The sequence below is a fragment of the Triticum aestivum genome, chromosome 5D, assembly GCF_018294505.1.
Source record: "Triticum aestivum cultivar Chinese Spring chromosome 5D, IWGSC CS RefSeq v2.1, whole genome shotgun sequence".
Classification (NCBI taxonomy): domain Eukaryota; kingdom Viridiplantae; phylum Streptophyta; class Magnoliopsida; order Poales; family Poaceae; genus Triticum; species Triticum aestivum.
In genome coordinates, this window is record NC_057808.1 from 492,171,767 (window position 1) to 492,190,154 (window position 18,388).

General features: G+C 40.5%; 1 protein-coding gene across 1 annotated transcript in view; it reads left to right on the plus strand.

Moving 5' to 3' along the window:
* Window positions 1-10,700: 10,700 nt before the first annotated feature.
* Window positions 10,701-18,388, plus strand: part of LOC123123113 (cullin-4) — a 9,231-nt gene continuing 1,543 nt past the window's right edge. Inside the window, exons 1-12 of the mRNA XM_044543558.1 lie at window positions 10,701-11,214; window positions 12,488-12,603; window positions 12,680-13,026; window positions 13,871-14,051; window positions 14,154-14,276; window positions 15,255-15,542; window positions 16,823-16,948; window positions 17,413-17,514; window positions 17,605-17,658; window positions 17,780-17,886; window positions 18,128-18,188; window positions 18,259-18,388. Coding sequence (XP_044399493.1) covers window positions 10,854-11,214; window positions 12,488-12,603; window positions 12,680-13,026; window positions 13,871-14,051; window positions 14,154-14,276; window positions 15,255-15,542; window positions 16,823-16,948; window positions 17,413-17,514; window positions 17,605-17,658; window positions 17,780-17,886; window positions 18,128-18,188; window positions 18,259-18,388 — 1,996 coding nt within the window. The 5' untranslated portion in view covers window positions 10,701-10,853. The remainder of the gene's footprint in view (window positions 11,215-12,487; window positions 12,604-12,679; window positions 13,027-13,870; window positions 14,052-14,153; window positions 14,277-15,254; window positions 15,543-16,822; window positions 16,949-17,412; window positions 17,515-17,604; window positions 17,659-17,779; window positions 17,887-18,127; window positions 18,189-18,258) is intronic.

Here is an 18,388-nt window from a genome sequence, read left to right on the forward strand (position 1 = left end):
CTTGCTCAATTCTCTTAGGATGGCCTTCAGGATACAAAGGTTCCTGAGTCATTTTACCGGTTCTAGTAGCCACTCTAACAACATAATCATTATTCTTACTATTCAATTCATTGAGCAAATCATTCTGAGCTTTAAGTACTTGTTCAACTTGAGTGGTAACCATAGAAGCATGTTTACTAATGAGTTTAAGTTCACCTTTAACTCTAGACATATAATCACCCAAGTGTTCAAGCATATCGGAATTTTGTTTTAATTGTCTACCAAAATAAGCATTAAAATTTTCTTGTTTAACAATAAAATTGTCAAACTCATCTAAGCATTGGCTAGCAGACTTATAACGGGGAATATCACCTTCATCAAATCTATAGAGAGAATTTACCTTTATTACCTGTGTCGGGTTATCAAGACCATGTGTTTCTTCAATAGGTGATGAATTAAGATCATATATTTCTTCAATTGGCGGTAAATTAAGACCATGTATTTCTTCAGTAGGAGGTAAATTCTTAACATCTTCAGCTTTAATACCTTTTTCTTTCATAGATTTCTTTGCCTCTTGCATATCTTCAGGACTGAGAAATAGAACACCCCTCTTCTTCGGAGTTGGTTTAGGAATAGGCTCAGGAAGCGTCCAATTATTTTCATTAGTCAACAAATTATTCAATAGAATTTCAGCTTCATCCGGTGTTCTTTCCCTGAAAACAGAACCAACACAACTATCCAGGTGGTCTCTGGAAGCATCGGTTAGTCCATTATAAAAGATATCAAGTATTTCATTTTTCTTGAGAGGATGATCAGGCAAACCATTAAGTAATTGGAGAAGCCTCCCCCAAGCTTGTGGGAGACTCTCTTCTTCAATTTGCACAAAATTATATATTTCCCTTAAAGCAGCTTGTTTCTTATGAGCGGGGAAATATTTAGCAGAGAAGTAATAAATCATATCCTGGGGACTACGCACACAACCAGGATCAAGAGAATTAAACCATATCTTAGCATCACCCTTTAATGAAAACGGAAATATTTTAAGGATATAAAAGTAGCGAGATTTCTCATCATTAGTGAACAGGATGGCTATATCATTCAATTTAGTAAGATGTGCCACAACAGTTTCAGATTCATAGCCATAGAAAGGATCAGATTCAACCAAAGTAATTATATCAGGATTAATAGAGAATTCATAATCCTTATCAGTAACAAAGATAGGTGAAGTAGCATAGGCAGGATCATATTTCATTCTAGCATTCAGAGTTTTTTGTTTAAGCTTAGCTAATAATTTCTTGAGATCACTCCTATCATTGCAAGCAAGAAAGTCTCTAGCAGTTTCTTCATCCATAACATAGCCCTCAGGCACAACAGGCAATTCATATTTATTGGGAGAATCTTCATCATCACTTTCATCAATATTATCAGTTTCAATAATTTCATTCTCTCTAGCCCTAGCAAGTTGTTCATCAAGAAATTCACCAAGTGGCACAATAGTATCAAGCATAGAAGTAGTTTCATCATAAGTATCATGCATAGCAGAAGTGGCATCATCAATAACATGCGACATATCAGAATTAATAGCAGAAGCAGGTCTAGGTGTCGCAAGCTTACTCAAAACAGAAGGTGAATCAAGTGCAGAGCTAGATGGCAGTTCCTTACCTCCCCTCGTAGTTGAGGGATAAATTTTAGTTTTCTCGTCTTTCAAGTTCCTCATAGTGACCAGCAGATATAAATCTCAAGTGACTCAAAGAATAGAGCTATGCTCCCCGGCAACGGCGCCAGAAAATAGTCTTGATAACCCACAAGTATAGGGGATCGCAACAGTTTTCGAGGGTAGAGTATTCAACCCAAATTTATTGATTCGACACAAGGGGAGCCAAAGAATATTCTCAAGTATTAGCAACTGAGTTGTCAATTCAGCCACACCTGGATAACTTAGTATCTGCAGCAAAGTATTTAGTAGCAAAGTAGTATGGAAGTAACGGTAACGATAGCAAAGTAATATTTTTGGGTTTTGTAGTGATTGTAATAGTAGCAATGGAAAAGTAAATAAGCGAAGAACAATATATGAAAAGCTCGTATGCATTGGATCGGTGATGGAGAATTATGCCGGATGCGGTTCATCATGTAACAATCATAACATAGGGTGACACAAAACTAGCTCCAATTCATCAATGTAATGTAGGCATGTATTCCGAATATAGTCATACATGCTTATGGAAAAGAACTTGCATGGCATCTTTTGTCCTACCCTCCTATGGCAGCGGGGTCCTAATGGAAACTAAGGGATATTAAGGCCTCCTTTTAATAGAGTACCGGACCAAAGCATTAACACATAGTGAATACATGAACTCCTCAAACTATGGTCATCACCGGGAGTGGTCCCGATTATTGTCACTTCGGGGTTGCCGGATCATAACACATAGTAGGTGACTATAGACTTGCAAGATAGGATCAAGAACTCACATATATTCTTGAAAACATAATAGGTTCAGATCTGAAATCATGGCACTCGGGCCCTAGTGACAAGCATTAAGCATAGCAAAGTCATAGCAACATCAATCTCAGAACATAGTGGATACTAGGGGTCAAACCCTAACAAAACTGACTCGATTACATGATAAATCTCATCCAACCCATCACCTTCCAGCAAGCCTCCGATGGAATTACTCACGCACGACAGTGAGCATCATGAAATTGGTGATGGAGGATGGTTTATGATGACGACGGCGACGGATTCCCCTCTCCGGAGCCCCGAACGGACTCGATCAGCCCTCCCGAGAGGTTTTAGGGCTTGGCGGTGGCTCCGTATCGCAAAACGCGATGAATCCTTCTCCCCGATTTGTTTTCTCCCCGAACACGAATATATGGAGTTGGAGTTGAGTTCGGTGGAGCTCCAGGGGGCCCACGAGGCAGGGGGCGCACCCAGGGGGTAGGGCGCGCCCCCACCCTCGTGCCCAGGGTGTGGGCCCCTTGACCTTGATTCTTTCGCCAATATTTTTCATTATTTCCAAAAATAAGCTCCGTGAAGTTTTAGGTCATTCCGAGAACTTTTGTTTCTGCACATAAATAACACCATGGCAATTCTGCTAAAAACAGCGTCAGTCCGGGTTAGTTCCATTCAAATCATGCAAGTTAGAGTCCAAAACAAGGGCAAAAGTGTTTGGAAAAGTAGATACGACGGAGACGTATCAAGGGGATGCCACTCGGGGGCATCCCCAAGCTTAGTTGGTTGCTCATTTTTGGATAATAGCTTGGGATGCCGGGGCATCCCCAAGCTTAGGCTCTTTTATCCTTCCTTCATCCATCGTAAGATAACCCAAAAATTGAAAACTTCAATCACACAAAACTCAACAAAACCTTCGTGAGATCCATTAGTATAAGAAAGCAAACCACTATGATAAGTACTGTATCAGACCGATTCATATTTTGTTTTTGCATTATATCTACTTTATTCCAACTTTTCTATGGCAAAAACTCATCAAAGAAAACCATAGAGCCATCAAAACAAGCACACAATGCAAAGAAAACAGAATCTGTCAAAACAGAACAGTCTGTAGCAATCTGACTATTTCGAATACTTCTGGAACTCCAAAAATTCTAAAAAATTAGGATGACCTGGGTAATTTGTATATTAATCTTCTGCAAAAAGAATCAGGGCAAAAGCACTTTTATGTGCTTTATGAAAATTATTTTCGTGAGTGCATAAGTTTCTGTTTTTCAGCAAGATCAAAAAACTATCACCCAAGAAGATCCTAAAGGCTCTACTTGGCACAAACACTAATTAAAACACAAAAAACACAATCATAACAGTAGCATAATTGTGCAAATACACAAGAACAGAAAGCAAAAAGCAAAAATAAATTTTATTCATTGGGTTGCCTCCCAACAAGCGCTATAGTTTTACGCCCTTAGCTAGGCATAAAGCAAGGATCTAAGTATTGTCATCTTTGGTTCGAGATCCATAAGATGCCCTCATGATTGATTCATATGGTGGCCTAATTCTTGTTATAGGGAAGTGTTCCATACCCTTCCTCAAAGGAAATTGGAACTTAATATTGCCTTCTTTCATATCAATCACGGCACTGATAGTGCGTAGAAACGGTCTACCAGGAATAATAGGACAAGACGGATTGCAATCAATATCAAGAACAATAAGATCTATGGGCACATAATTTATATTTGCAAGAATAAGAACATCATTAATTCTTCCCATAGGCTTTTTAATAGTGGAATCCGCTAAGTGCAAATTCAAAGAACACGATTCAATATCGGTAAGACCAAGCACATCACATAAAGATTTCGGAATTGTAGAAACACTAGCACCCAAGTCACACAAAGCAAAACACTCATAATTTTTAATCTTGACTTTGATAGTAGGTTCCCATTCATCATGCAATTTTCTAGGAATTGAAACTTCTAATTCCAATTTTTCTTCAAAAGTATCAACAATATGTTTAGTAAAAGCTTTATTTTGTCATAGGCATGAGGTGAATTTAACATGGATTGCAACAACGAAATACAATCAATCAAAGAGCAACTATCATAATTAAAGTCTTTGTAATCCAAAAAAGTGGGCACATCACTAGTTAAAGTTTTGACCTCTCCAAACCTACTTCTATCAATTTTCTCAACAAGATTTTCACCCTCCGAATCATCGGGACGCCTTCTAACTAAATTTGACTCTTCTCCAGTCCTTTTTTCATCAATCCTAACTTTACTAAACAAGGAATCAATAGAAGAAACACCAATCATTTTAAGATCTTCATCACTTTTGCGAAAGTAATCACTAGAAAACGCTTTTTCTAAAAATTCTCTTTTAGCTCTAAGCATAGCGGTTCTTTTCTTACTTTCATCCATAGAAACATAAAGAGCTTTAATTGATTCATCAACCTTAGGCACATAAATTTTCATCTTGAGATTTTCCACATCATGCGAAATTCTATCAACACTTCTAGACAAATCATCAATCTTATTCAACTTTTCTTCCATGGTAGTGTTGAAAACTTTTTGCGTGTTAATAAATTCTTTAATATTATTCTCAAGATCAGAGGTGTTCCTATTATTATTGTAAGGTTGATTTCCATAGGAATTACCATAATTATTAGAGGAATTACTAGGAAAAAGGCCTAGGATTAAAATTACCTCTATAAGCATTGTTATTGAAATTATTTCGAGAGATAAAATTCACATCTATGGCATCACTATTTTGCTCAATCAAAGTAGACAAAGGCATATCATTAAAATCAATAGGAGCACCTTTACTAGCAACCAATTTCATAAGAGCATCAACTTTTTCACTCAAAGAAGAAATTTCTTCAACCGAATTAACTTTTTTACTAGTAGGAGCCCTTTCGGTATGCCATTGTGCATAATTTACCATGATATTATCAAGCAATTTGGTGGCTTCACCCAAAGTAATTTCCATAAAAGTACCACCCGCGGCGGAATCTAAAAGATTACGAGAAACAAAAGTTAATGAGTTGGGCAATTCCTTAGCATCATTTTCATTCTTTCCCAAGATTGTGCAACATGCTCATGTTCAAGTTGCTTGAAATTCATGATCTGGGTTCTAAGGGAAATAATTTTTGCGGGCGGAAAATACTTAGGATAAAAGCATCTTTGCACTTATTCCAAGAATCGATACTATTGCGAGGCAAAGAAGAGAACCATAATTTCATCTTCACCACATCATTGTCCACATCTTTTTTCTTTTGCATATCGCATAATTCCACGAAGGTATTAAGATGGGATGCGGCATCCTCATTAGGAGTACCGGAAAATTGATCTTTCATAACAAGATTCAGCAAAGCAGTATTAATATCACAAGACTTCGCACTAGTGGCGGGAGGAGCAATCGGAGTGCCAATAAAATCATTGTTGTTGGTATTTGAGAAATCACACAACTTGGTGTTCTCTTGAGTCATGATGACTACACAACAAGATTGCACTCAAAAACAGATCCGGCAAGAAAAACGGCGAACGGAAAAAGAGGGGCGAATAAAATGGCAATTTTTTGTGAAGTGGGGGAGAGGAAAATGTGAGGCAAATGGAAAATAATGTAAATTGCGAGGAGATGAGATTTGTGATTAGGAACCTGGTATATGTTGAAGATCCTCCCCGGCAATGGCGCCAGAAATTCCTTTTGATGTCGGCTAGGACTACGTCGGTATTTCCCCAAAGAGGAAGGGATGATGCAGCGCAGCGACGGTAGGTATTTCCCTCAGTGAAGAAACCAAGGTTATCGAACCAGTAGGAGAACCAAGCAACACAACGTAAACAACCCCTGCACACAGATAACAAATCCTCGCAACCCGACGTGTAAAAGGGGTTGTCAATCCCTTTCGGGTAGCGGCACCCCAAGATGGGCAAACGGACATGAGGAAATTGTAGTAGATTGATAGATCGAACGCCAAATAAAATAAATGAGAATAAAACGCAACAAGGTATTTTTGTATTTTTGGTTTAATAGACCTGAAAATAAATGCAAAGGAAAAGTAGATCGCAAAGGCAAATATATGAGAAAGAGACCCGGGGGCCGTAGGTTTCACTAGTGGCTTCTCTCGAGAAAAATAGCAAACGGTGGGTAAACAAATTACTATTGGGCAATTGATAGAACTTCAAATAATCATGACGATATCCAGGCAATGATCATTACATAGGCATCACGTCCAAAATTAGTAGACCGGCTCCTGCTTGCATCTACTACTATTACTCCACACATCGACCGCTATCCAGCATGCATCTAGTGTATTAAGTTCATGCAAAAACGAAGTAATGCAATAAGAACGATGACATGATGTAGACAAGATCTATCTATGTAGAGATAGACCCCATCGTTTTATCCTTACTAGCAATGATACATACGTGTCGGTTCCCCTTCTGTCACTGGGATCAAGCACCGTAAGATCGAACCCACTACAAAGCATCTCTTCCCATTGCAAGATAAATAGATCAAGTTGGCCAAACAAAACCCAAATATCGGAGAAGAGTTACGAGGCTATAAGAGAACATGCATAAAAGAGATCAAAGAAACTCAAATACTTTCATGGATATAAAAGGATATAACTGATCATAAACTCAAAGTTCATCAGATCCCAACAAACACACCGCAAAAGAGTTACATTATATGGACCTCCAAGAGACCATTGTATTGAGAATTCAGCGAGAGAGAGAAAGCCATCTAGCTACTAACTACGGACCGAAGGTCTACAAAGAACTACTCACGCATCATCGGAGAGGCACCAATGGAGGTGGTGAACCCCATCCGAGATGGTGTCTAGATTGGATCTTGTGGTTCTGGACTCTGCGGCGGCTGGATCAACATTTCGTCGACTCCCCTAGGGTTTTGGGAATATTGGGGTGTTTGTAGAGCAAAGAGGCGGTCCGGGAGGCACCCGAGGTGGGCACAACCCACGAGGGCGCGCCTGGGCCTCCTGGCGCGCCCTGGTGGGTTGTGCTCTCCTCGGAGCACCCCGCAGGCACAGCCAGGGCCCATTATGTGTCTTCTGGTCCATAAAAAATCTCCGCGAAGTTTCGTTGCACTTGGACTCGCGGCTGGATCAACATGGAACAATCAAAAATTATAGATACGTTGGAGATGTATCAAAGCCTCGCCGCCATCGTCCACCACGCGACCTTCAGTCGGCGGCCTCCTCTAGTGACGACAAGGGAGGAGGGTAGATAGAGCCGGCAGCGGAGGAGCTAGTCACGGCCCATGCCGCTCAGGTGAGTGACACGGGGGTCTGATCCAATTTTCTTAGAGCCGTTAAGCTTGCTGACTTGTGTGGTATAAGTCAAGGACGACTCACAACAATAAAAGTGAAACATGCATAACTTGGTCAAACTCCGATTTTGATGATCTTGGGCTCATTTATAATCTATTGACAAGCCCAAGGCCTTCGCATAGAGAACCACCCAAGATCAACCAAAAAGGAGGATGTAAAATATGCAAAAGGTTTGAGCACTCTACATATAATGTGATCAAGCTACTTGCCCCGATAGTCCCTCTTAATAGTACGACTACCAATCCTATAATCTGGCCTCCCACTAAGCACCGTGAGACCAACAAAACTAAGAAAACCTAGCTAAGTTACACCCTTTCCAGTGTGCATTCCACTTGAGCTTCTTGATAACATTTATGCTTGCCTTGATTTGGATTTCTTTTCTTTACCATGATCACGTACTTGGTGAAGATTCTTAATTTGCTTCCCCATATTGCAATAGGAAAGCCTTGACTTAAGCACGTATTCATATGTTCATTATCACCACGTGGACCGCAAGCTCATGCATATAATATCAGGATGCTTATCGTGAACGTGCACTTCTCAAACTTGACTACCATGATCACCACTTAATGTCATCTTCGCATAGGTTACTTAATAAAATTATGTTGAAGCAAGCCCATGAGAAACACCTAACCTACATAGACATACCAAACACACGACACAGATTAGTTCATAAATACCACTAGATCACTTGATCACACACGATATATTCTTCGCGCTTGTGTGTTAACCATCTAGTGTACAATCCTTGAGCTTAATCTTGGCAACCAACACATTTTCATGATCCATCTTGGTTTCTTGAAAGCCACAAATTAACTCTTTATTTCACTTTATTGCTTCAATTCTAGATCACCAAACAATCTTTCATGGCCATATCAAGTTTCACCATGAATATCATGTTAGTCATCACTTGCTCTTCTAAATGCTCCATCACAACCTCTTGAGAGGCACATTGAATTCTTCACTTCAGTTGCTTGCTTCAAGACTTGATCAACCAAAACCCACCACATGAGCTCACAATGATCTTGTCTTTAAACCATAACTTGAAATCTTCTCTTTAATTGCTCTCTCAAGTCCTTGATCCATATAAGATCAAGCGTGTCAACCTTTTAGACCCCCCAATGAACCCCATCTCAACATGGTTGGTTTAGACACTGAACTCAACTTGATGGCTCCAATAGAGATCTCCAAATACCAAATAGTATCATCACTAGACAGGAGACCTGGAGGCCTTAGAGGCCATACCCAAGCTCCGGCCCATCCAGAGCCGACCACGGGTAACCCCAAGGACCCAGGGGTCAAGAGCCTGGAGCTTTGGGGTGTCCAGAGGCAAAAACCATCTAAACCCCATGAGTCCTGGAGTCTTAGATCTCTGAGCTTCAGGGTATCCAGAGAAGGATACCATGGAGCATAATAGTGGCTTTTTCTTCGGAAGCATATAACTAGGAATTTTTATTACATTATTCCCAAATCCATCCAAAACCTTCAAGCATTGCCAATGGAGCATTTTCTTCATATAAATTCAATGTACTCGATGCTCCATAGGATTTTCATTCAACACCATAGCTCGGAGTATATTTGTATCTTTATGGCATTTATCCTTGAACCCATCAAATGTTCTTAAGGCACCACATATGGAATCCCTTCAGATATATCCCAAATAAATCATTAGTCCATAGAGATTGTCTTGATTACCAAAACCACACTTAGGGGTTACATTCATTTTCAACCCCTTCCTCCTTCCTTGTCATCTTCCTCCTCCTCTTAGCTCCTTCTCCCGCACACATTCTTGAATTGGATGGCACGGGGCAATAATGTTTGGATGTTTGATTTTCCACTTCACATTCCATGTGTTTTCTCGGGTTTTGAATTGGACTCAAATATGGATCATTATAGCAATGAAGCCTAAGAGATCACACTTCTGCATGAGTCATGACAAATCCAAACCAAACATAATACAACGATGATAGCATACACTTAAGGTAAGTAACCAAGCATACAAAAAATGGATAAAGATACACAAGTTGCGTATGCAGATTCAGAAGAAAAAGTCGAAAAAGTCTTATAGGTCTTTCATGTAATGTTGAATCCCAGAAATTACATATTATATACACCCCCTTCTTAGGGAAGTTCACACAAGTGATAGAGGAAAACTTACAAGAAGTTCACAAGTTTTTAAACTGGGTGATGAGAAAATGGCCCTGTTTGGATCCATGGGTTAGAGTTAGTTTGAGTTAGTTTGGACTCAACTAACCCAAAAATATCCAAACAGGAGGGTTAGTTTGGGTTAGATGCATCTAACCCAAACAAAAAATCTAACCCACCCGAGAGGTGCTTATTTGGGTTAGTTCTTCTCGGGATCACTAAAAACATGTTTTTTTCTCGCTTTCCCCACAGCAGATTCCTTCCCACTTCCTCGAAGCTTCTCGTCCTCTCCCTCCCTCCCTCTCGCACCGCCCGTGAAGGCGCCTCGCCATATCCCCGCTCCATCTAACCCAGCCATCCAAACACCTCTTTGGCTAGAGTTAGTTCACGGTTAGTTCAGGGTTAGAATCTAACTCCAACCTCTAACTGAGTTAGAGTATCCAAACAGGGCCAATAAAGAAGACAAATCCACAATTCTACAATGTTGATAGAGGGTTGTGAGCATGAGAACCATCCTATATTTATCAACGAAAACATGTAACTTTGAGGCACACTCATTCTTTTCAAACGATTAATCATGAATTTTCAGCCCTATTGCAATCATCTTTCTTATTTGTTTCTGCTGGGTGGCGTGGGAGACTCCAGACCCACATGTAAGCGCGCACACTCCAGCCGTCCCGTCCGGCGGTCCAGCCTCCCATCCCAGCCCCCTCAAAAAACTTCCGAAAAGAAAGAAAAATGGAAAGGTAGTCGAGCGAAACCCTCCTCCCCTCCCCTCCCCAACCCGATCTCCCTCTCCCTCGCCGTTCTCTAGTCTCAGCTCCCCTCCCCCACCCCTCCCCGTCGGCCCGGCCCCCAAAACCCTCGCGGCGGCCACCGCATCCCTCCACCGCCCGCCGTTGCCGCCGCCGCCGCGCGATGCCCTTGGGCATCTGATTCATGTCTCACCCCCACGCCTCCGCCCCCAAGCGGCCCTTCTCCTCCTCCTCGCCCTCCCCCGCCTCCCCCGCGCCGCCGCACATGAAGAAGGCCAAGCTCCCCGCCTCCTCCTCCTCCTCCGCCGGGCCCACCGAGAAGAGCGGGCTCCACCTCGACCCGGCCGCCGCCGCCGCCGTCAGGGGCGGTGGCCGCACCAACGGCGAGGAGGATGTGGATATGCTGCTCGCCGACCAGGACGAGCTCCGCGCTCCCAACGCGTCGGCCCCAGGGGGTGGCACGGCCAACCTCTTCCGGAAGAAGGCCACGCTCCCGCAGCCTCCTGCCACCGCCGCCACCCGCAAGCCCCTCCGCATCAAAATAGGTACCCCCTCTCTCCCCTCCTGGATTCGTTCAGTAGGGTATCGTCCATGGGATTGTAGATTTGTAGTGCCAATTGAGGAGTATCCTGTTATTTCTGTTGTTGAGTTCACTTGCTGACTAACTACATCCATTTTACTTTGCGAGCCTACTTGAGTTTAAATTCCTGTAGTAGCAAGAGACTGGCGGTGTCTCTCAGTTGTTCCCCACAAACGGACCTCTAAGTTGTAACTTTACTAGTCAGTATTGATTTTCCCTAATCGGCGTGCCTATGTATCTCCTTGCCTGCACCAGTGAAATTAGCTAGATCTGTACAGTGCTTTTGGGGAAATGGTGGTTGCTGGGAGAACTTAAATCCTGCGAGCCAGTACCATACTAGAGGGGCTCTGCACATGTCTATGTCATGTGAAATATGCAGTGATTGTTTATATTTGATTCTTACTGGATGTGAATGTATGGCAACGATTTGCTGCAGTAGATGTGTCTCTTATGTTGTTCTTGATGCATTTGAAGAGAGAGTGTGGCTGGTTGTTGCCTGCTTGGTTGTATCATGCTATGTCAGCTGGCTTTCTAGCTAGATTGTACGTGCAACGCTGACACTCGCTTTAACATTAGTGGGCATGACTGCCAGTGTTCATCGGTAGCTATTCCTGGCATCTCCAGTATTCTCAAGAAACATCGTGTCTTCTTTCTGTGCATTGAAATAAAACTTAACACTGCCTAAGCAACTTTCAACCTTCTTTCTGTCCAGTATTCTCCACCATGGATTTTAGTGGTTCTTCAATCTTCAATCTCTGTTATTTTTCACGTTCTTTCTCAGACAACGGGCTGTCGGGGCTCTTTCTGCAACCTTAGTTCATATAAATGTCACATATTTAAAGTTGTAGTCTGAATTAGGCTTCCCGATGCAATACTTTTCTGTTTTGTTTACCCCCCCCCCCTCCCAAAATAATAAACTGTATTATTTTTCTAATAGTCAAACATTTATACGTTTGGCCAAGATAATAGGAAGAAAATAAATTCAATATCTATAATATCAAATCAGTATCATTACATCCATCATGAAATAATTTTTCATATTCTATTTATTTGGTATTGGTGTGGGAGCTTCTAGCACTGGTTCTGTCCTTTAATTTATTTATTTGGTATTGTAGATGTTGATATTTTTTCTATAAACTTGGTCAAAGATAAGAAAGCTTGACTTGAAAAAATCAGCACACCTCATACTTTGGAGCGGAGGGAGTATGTTATATCATCCATCTGCTTTTCATGTATAGGTCAGCCAAAATTGCCCAAAAACTTTGAGGAAGATACTTGGGCAATTTTGAAGGATGCCATTACAGCCATATTTCTCAAGCAGAAGCTTTCTTGCGATGTTGAGAAACTTTATCAGGTTATTCCTTGTCTACCCCATAAGGTCTGATGCTCCCATGTTAATTATTAAGCCTGGATTTTTTTCTTCACAATAGGCTGCTGGTGATCTCTGTCTACACAAGCTAGGGGCAAATCTATACGAGCGAGTCAAGAAAGAATGCGAAATACATATATCAGCAAAAATCTCAGCATTAGTGGGTCAAAGTCCAGATCTGGTTGTATTTTTGTCGTTGGTGCAAAGAACATGGCAAGATTTTTGCGATCAGATGTTGATTATCCGTGGTATCGCTTTACTTCTTGATGTAAAATATGTCAAGAATGTTGCAAATCTTTGTTCAGTGTGGGATATGGGGTTGCAGCTGTTCCGCAAGCATATATCATTGTCTCCGGAGATTGAACACAAAACCGTCACTGGTCTTTTAAGATTGATTGAGAGCGAGAGGTATGCCTACTCTTCTGTTGCAAGCTCTTGTGCTATATACAAATCTGGTGACAGGGAGGGGGGGGGGGGGGGGGTGTACATGTTTGGAGATGAACTACTAGTGACCTACACCTGGCATAGGTTCTCTTATATAACCAGATGTCTATTGCTTTCAAATAAATCCGCAATGTTGCCAGCGTACATATCCGAAGTAGGATTCATCTTATATTTGATTCGTTCTGATTAACTTAACTTCAACTATAGTCGACTTAAAAATATATTATCATATCCTCACTTACCATATGATTGTGTAGTAATTTTTTTTGATGAATCGTAAGCAACAATCCTTTGTGTGATCATTAAATCCTACTATCACCCCTTTGATTGGAATATCTATTCTGTGAAAAATGCGGATCGGGCGAATGATTTGTATCATGGTTCACACTGCTACTAATGCAAGTGAAAAAACACAAATGCTCAATGATGCATACAATACGGGAAAATTTCAGATTAACAAATGTGTGGCCTATACGTTTTTTATTGTGATCCAAATTCATCTTAATACCAATGGGTAAAGGCTAAATATGGACTTAATGTATTATGTCTTGTCTCGTTTTCATGTTTTGATTCACTTGGATTTTTTTCACAGCATCTGTTATATGCATGCTCATCAAAAATACCAGCCTGTGCAGGAATGTAATTGTCTTCTCTTTCCCGGTCATAGAATCTGTGTTGAAATCCATTATTCTATTATATGTAATGGGGATTGTGAACATGAAGGATCACTGCAATTAAAATTTCATATCAATTTATTTTATGTTTCCTTGGAAAACTGTTTATTCAAAGATTATTCTTTCCTGATCAGGCTTGGTGAAGCAATAGATAAGACATTACTTAGTCATCTTCTGAAGATGTTTACTGATCTTGGAATGTATTCTGAGACATTCGAAAAGCCTTTCCTTGAATGTACCTCTGAGTTTTATGCTACTGAAGGTGTCAAATATTTGCAGCAGTCTGATATTCCAGATTATCTAAGGCATGCGGAGGTAATGATTGGTTTCTTTTTTTCTCCATGTACTTTGTTCATACTGAACCATGAAAGTCAGGTATAGCTTGCAACTGATGGCATTGCATGTGAGTTAATGCAGTCAAGGTTGCAAGAAGAACATGATAGGTGCATTCTGTATTTGGAAGCTAACACGAGGAAGCCACTTATAGCAACTACAGAAAAACAATTGCTACAGCGACACACATCCGCAATTATTGAGAAGGTGGGCATCTGCTTTTAGAATCGCAAGATCTTTTTTGTGGCAAGTAGCCTGAACAAGCATGGTAGAACAGTATTCTTGTTGGCTATAATAAGCAATGTTCAAGAAAGCGTTTTTAGGCGCCGCTTAAGCGCGCTTAAGCGCTAAGCGACAGCTAAACGCTTCGCTTCTGCCCTAGGCGGAAGTTTTAGCGTTAAGCGAAAAAAAGCGGGATTTAGCGGCCGCTTTAGCGCTGAGCGCTGGCTAAGCGGTCGCTGAGCGCGCTTAAGCGTTCAAAAAGCGAGAAATGGGCCACGGGCTGGAGGTAAAAGTTGGGTATAAAGGCTTGGCCCAATACTGGCCTGTTCCGCTAGGGTTTACTGGGTTAGAAGGGGAGGGGGGAGAAGAGAGCTCCAGTGGCAGCTGCTCCTGTTCTGCATCCAACTCAGCTCCATGCATTCTTCCTTCTCATGCCCGAACTGGATCTGAACTACTACATGGGCTGGGCTGGGGCTGCTGTTTGGCTGCTGCTGCTGCTGCTGCTTGCCTGCAGCTGCCATTTATCTTATATGCTCTAAGACAATATTATGCATTTATGCTTGCTGTGTGAACCACTGAACCTTATCCTTATGTGTTATTTGGCTATTTGTTGTGGTGTGTAAACCACTGAATCTCAACCTTATATGCTATTTCAGATTTTCAGTTACCCATGTGCTATATTTCCTGTTTTCTTGTGCATATTATTCAAAAACAGCCAAAATCTGGCCAATTAAAAAAACGCTTAATCCCGGTTAAGCTGCGCTTAAGCAGACATTGCTCTAAGCTGTGGCCTTCCGCTCCGCTTACGCTTACCGCTTTCTTGAACATTGATAATAAGACCGATAAACCAATAAGGATGTTCACTTTCTCAGTATTATTTTTATTATGCAACTAATCTATTTTAGCTGCTTCTCCACTTATGAATCTTTTTGTGTTTCTCGGTGTTTATGTGTGGGGTCGCAGGGATTTACAGTGCTTATGGAAGCAAATCGTGTAACGGACCTGTCGAGGATGTACACCCTTTTTCAGAGGGTTGATGCCATTGAGATGCTAAAGCAAGCACTTAGTTTATATATCCGGGGCACAGGCCAGGGCATTATCATGGATGAAGAGAAAGACAAGGATTTGGTTCCCTTTCTTCTGGAATTTAAGGCATCCCTTGATAAAATATTGGAAGAAAGTTTTGCCAAAAATGAGGCTTTCTCCAATACTATAAAGGAGTCATTCGAGCATCTTATCAATCTACGCCAGGTGGGCCAGATTTTACCATTCTGCTTCATTATATGTATTTCTTTTTGTTGAGTACTAAGTGGATATCTTGTCATGCATATAGTTTGATGTGATAGTTCTTTTTCTTCTATTTTTATTGTTTGTTGGTCAAATATTTATTACTCTTTCCAATCATCATGGGAAATTGTGGTCAGCATTTTCTTCTCTCTCATCTATTACTATACAGCTGAGTACTTGTATGGAAATTGTTCGATTAAATTTGCAATAAATAATGTTTTCTTATATATGTCTTCAATTTTCACAGTAGTAAAATACTGATAAAAATTTGATGGTAAAATTGTATCTCAAACATCAAGCATAAAAAATCTGTGACAGGAGGGAGTAGTAGCATAGAGTCAAAGGACTGTCATCAAGAATCGTGCTCAGTAACCCTGTCACCAGATAACAACCAATAATGTTATCAGCTGGGTACTTGTATGGAAATTGTTCGATGAAATTTGCAATAAATAATGTTTTCTTATATATGTATTCAATTTTCACAGTAGTAAAATACTGATAAAAATTTGATGGTAAAAGTGTATCTCAAACATCAAGCATAAAAAATCTGTGACAGGAGGGAGTTGTAGCATAGAGTCAAAAGACTGTCATCAAGAATCGTGCTCAGTAACCCTGTCACCAGATATTGGTTGTTATCCACTGTCAAGCATTTGAAACGTTGGTAGGTTAATGTATGCAAAATATGTAATAACCCATATGGAAATAATGGTATTTCATTCGTCTTGAAAAAAGATGCTTCCATATCATTCTAATTTTGCTAATATATATTATTACGGATAAATTATGGATATAGTGATGTGTTAGTAAAATTTTTTTAGACGGGAGTATTGTTACACATACAATGCTCTACCACACTGCAGCAGTTTGTAGAAGGAAAAATGGAGCTCCATGGGGTATCTGTTCTTGAATGCAGTGTCACAATGTTCGTGTGCTGTCTTTCCTGTCATATCTTCTCTTTTGGGGCTTGCTAAATCCTACAATTGCTTAATTTACAATATGGGTCATACTTTTAGTCTTGTACAGCACGCTTTTTCAGTCAGTCGTGAGATTTGATAGGCATAAAGCATGATTCTGGATTTTATGTGATGCATTTTGATGCGCATGTTCTTTCATCACATTGTTAACTGGGTAAAATTGTATGTTGGTCTTGACGCTCGAGTACCCAAATTAGTGTATTTATAATTTCCATCTCCTATGTTTTCTTTTCAAAAGATTAAGGCTGACAGCTTGTCCCCTAACAACAGAATCGACCGGCTGAATTGATTGCAAAGTTTCTCGATGAGAAACTTCGAGCTGGAAATAAAGGTACTTCAGAAGAAGAATTGGAGGGAATACTCGACAAAGTTTTGGTTCTGTTCCGATTTATACAAGTAAGTCTTTGAGCAATTTGATGCAATTATATCCATGGAACTGGTTGGGCTGAGCCTGACTAAAAGCAAATTCATATCAATTGAGGAAAAATGTAGAGATCATCCCAGTTTCTTTTGACACACGTGTCTTCAGAACATAGCTTAACTAGGCTGCGGTCTGATGAGCTAGGAGCTCAGATATCTAAGATGCAACATGTACAAATCGATACCTAAATGAGTTTAAGCCCTACCCTCAAAGGCGATATAACTGGGCCTTCCCAGGCAGGGTGATGCTAGGCCAAATTCCCAGATGGCCCATAACGTACATTACAGAGCTAGTAAGAGAAGCTAAGGCCCTAAAACTACTAGTACATAATGTGATACTCACTGCACAGAACTGTTAACTGAGAATTAAATGTAACAAACCTAAATGTACCCTTTATTCTGTAGTGTAAATAAAAGCAGTGTATTTTCATCATGGACAGGGAAAAGATGTATTTGAGGCATTCTACAAGAAGGATCTAGCTAAGAGGTTGCTGCTGGGAAAGAGCGCATCAATAGATGCTGAGAAATCAATGATTACAAAGGTAATAATTTCTTTTCTGAGGGTTAAGCTACTATTTTACATGTGATCCAAATTATAATGATATATTTGAGCAACATGTTGCTGTTTGCAGCTTAAAACTGAGTGCGGAAGTCAATTTACCAACAAACTGGAAGGAATGTTCAAGGTAGCGTAGTTTTTGTCACTGATGAATCTCTTTTATCCTGTCTTCTTCTGATGCTTGCTTATATACTATACCCATTTATACTATATATAATAATTTCTTCATATCCCAATTTGGTTCACAGGACATTGAATTATCCAAAGAAATAAATGATTCTTTCAAGCAATCATCTCAGGCAAGGACAAAGCTTCCAACTGGCATTGAAATGAGTGTACATGTGCTTACAACAGGGTAAGTAACCTTTGCCCTGACATTTACATGCGTTCTAAGAAGTACATTCCATTGATATGACAGTTGTCTAAAGTCTGAAGTCTGAAACTGTTACTTGTACGGGCTTTATTATAAGAAGAGCATGTAGCTGGTATCTGAATGCAATGGATTAGTGTTAGCATTTGCGGAGCATACTAACATGCAATCATTGATGTTGTCTTGATCATATATATGCGGTTCTGATAAATCTGTTGAATTGCAGCTACTGGCCGACATATCCACCGATGGATGTGAAGCTCCCACATGAACTCAATGTCTATCAGGTTAGTCTGGGCTGACTTGACATGGTCGCAGCAAATTTGAAGTCTGTTTTTTAACCCTTCTCTTTGACAGGATATATTTAAAGAGTTCTATTTGAGCAAGTACAGTGGAAGGCGTCTAATGTGGCAGAATTCTTTGGGTCATTGTGTATTAAAAGTAGAGTTCCCCAAAGGTAGAAAGGAACTTGCAGTGTCATTATTTC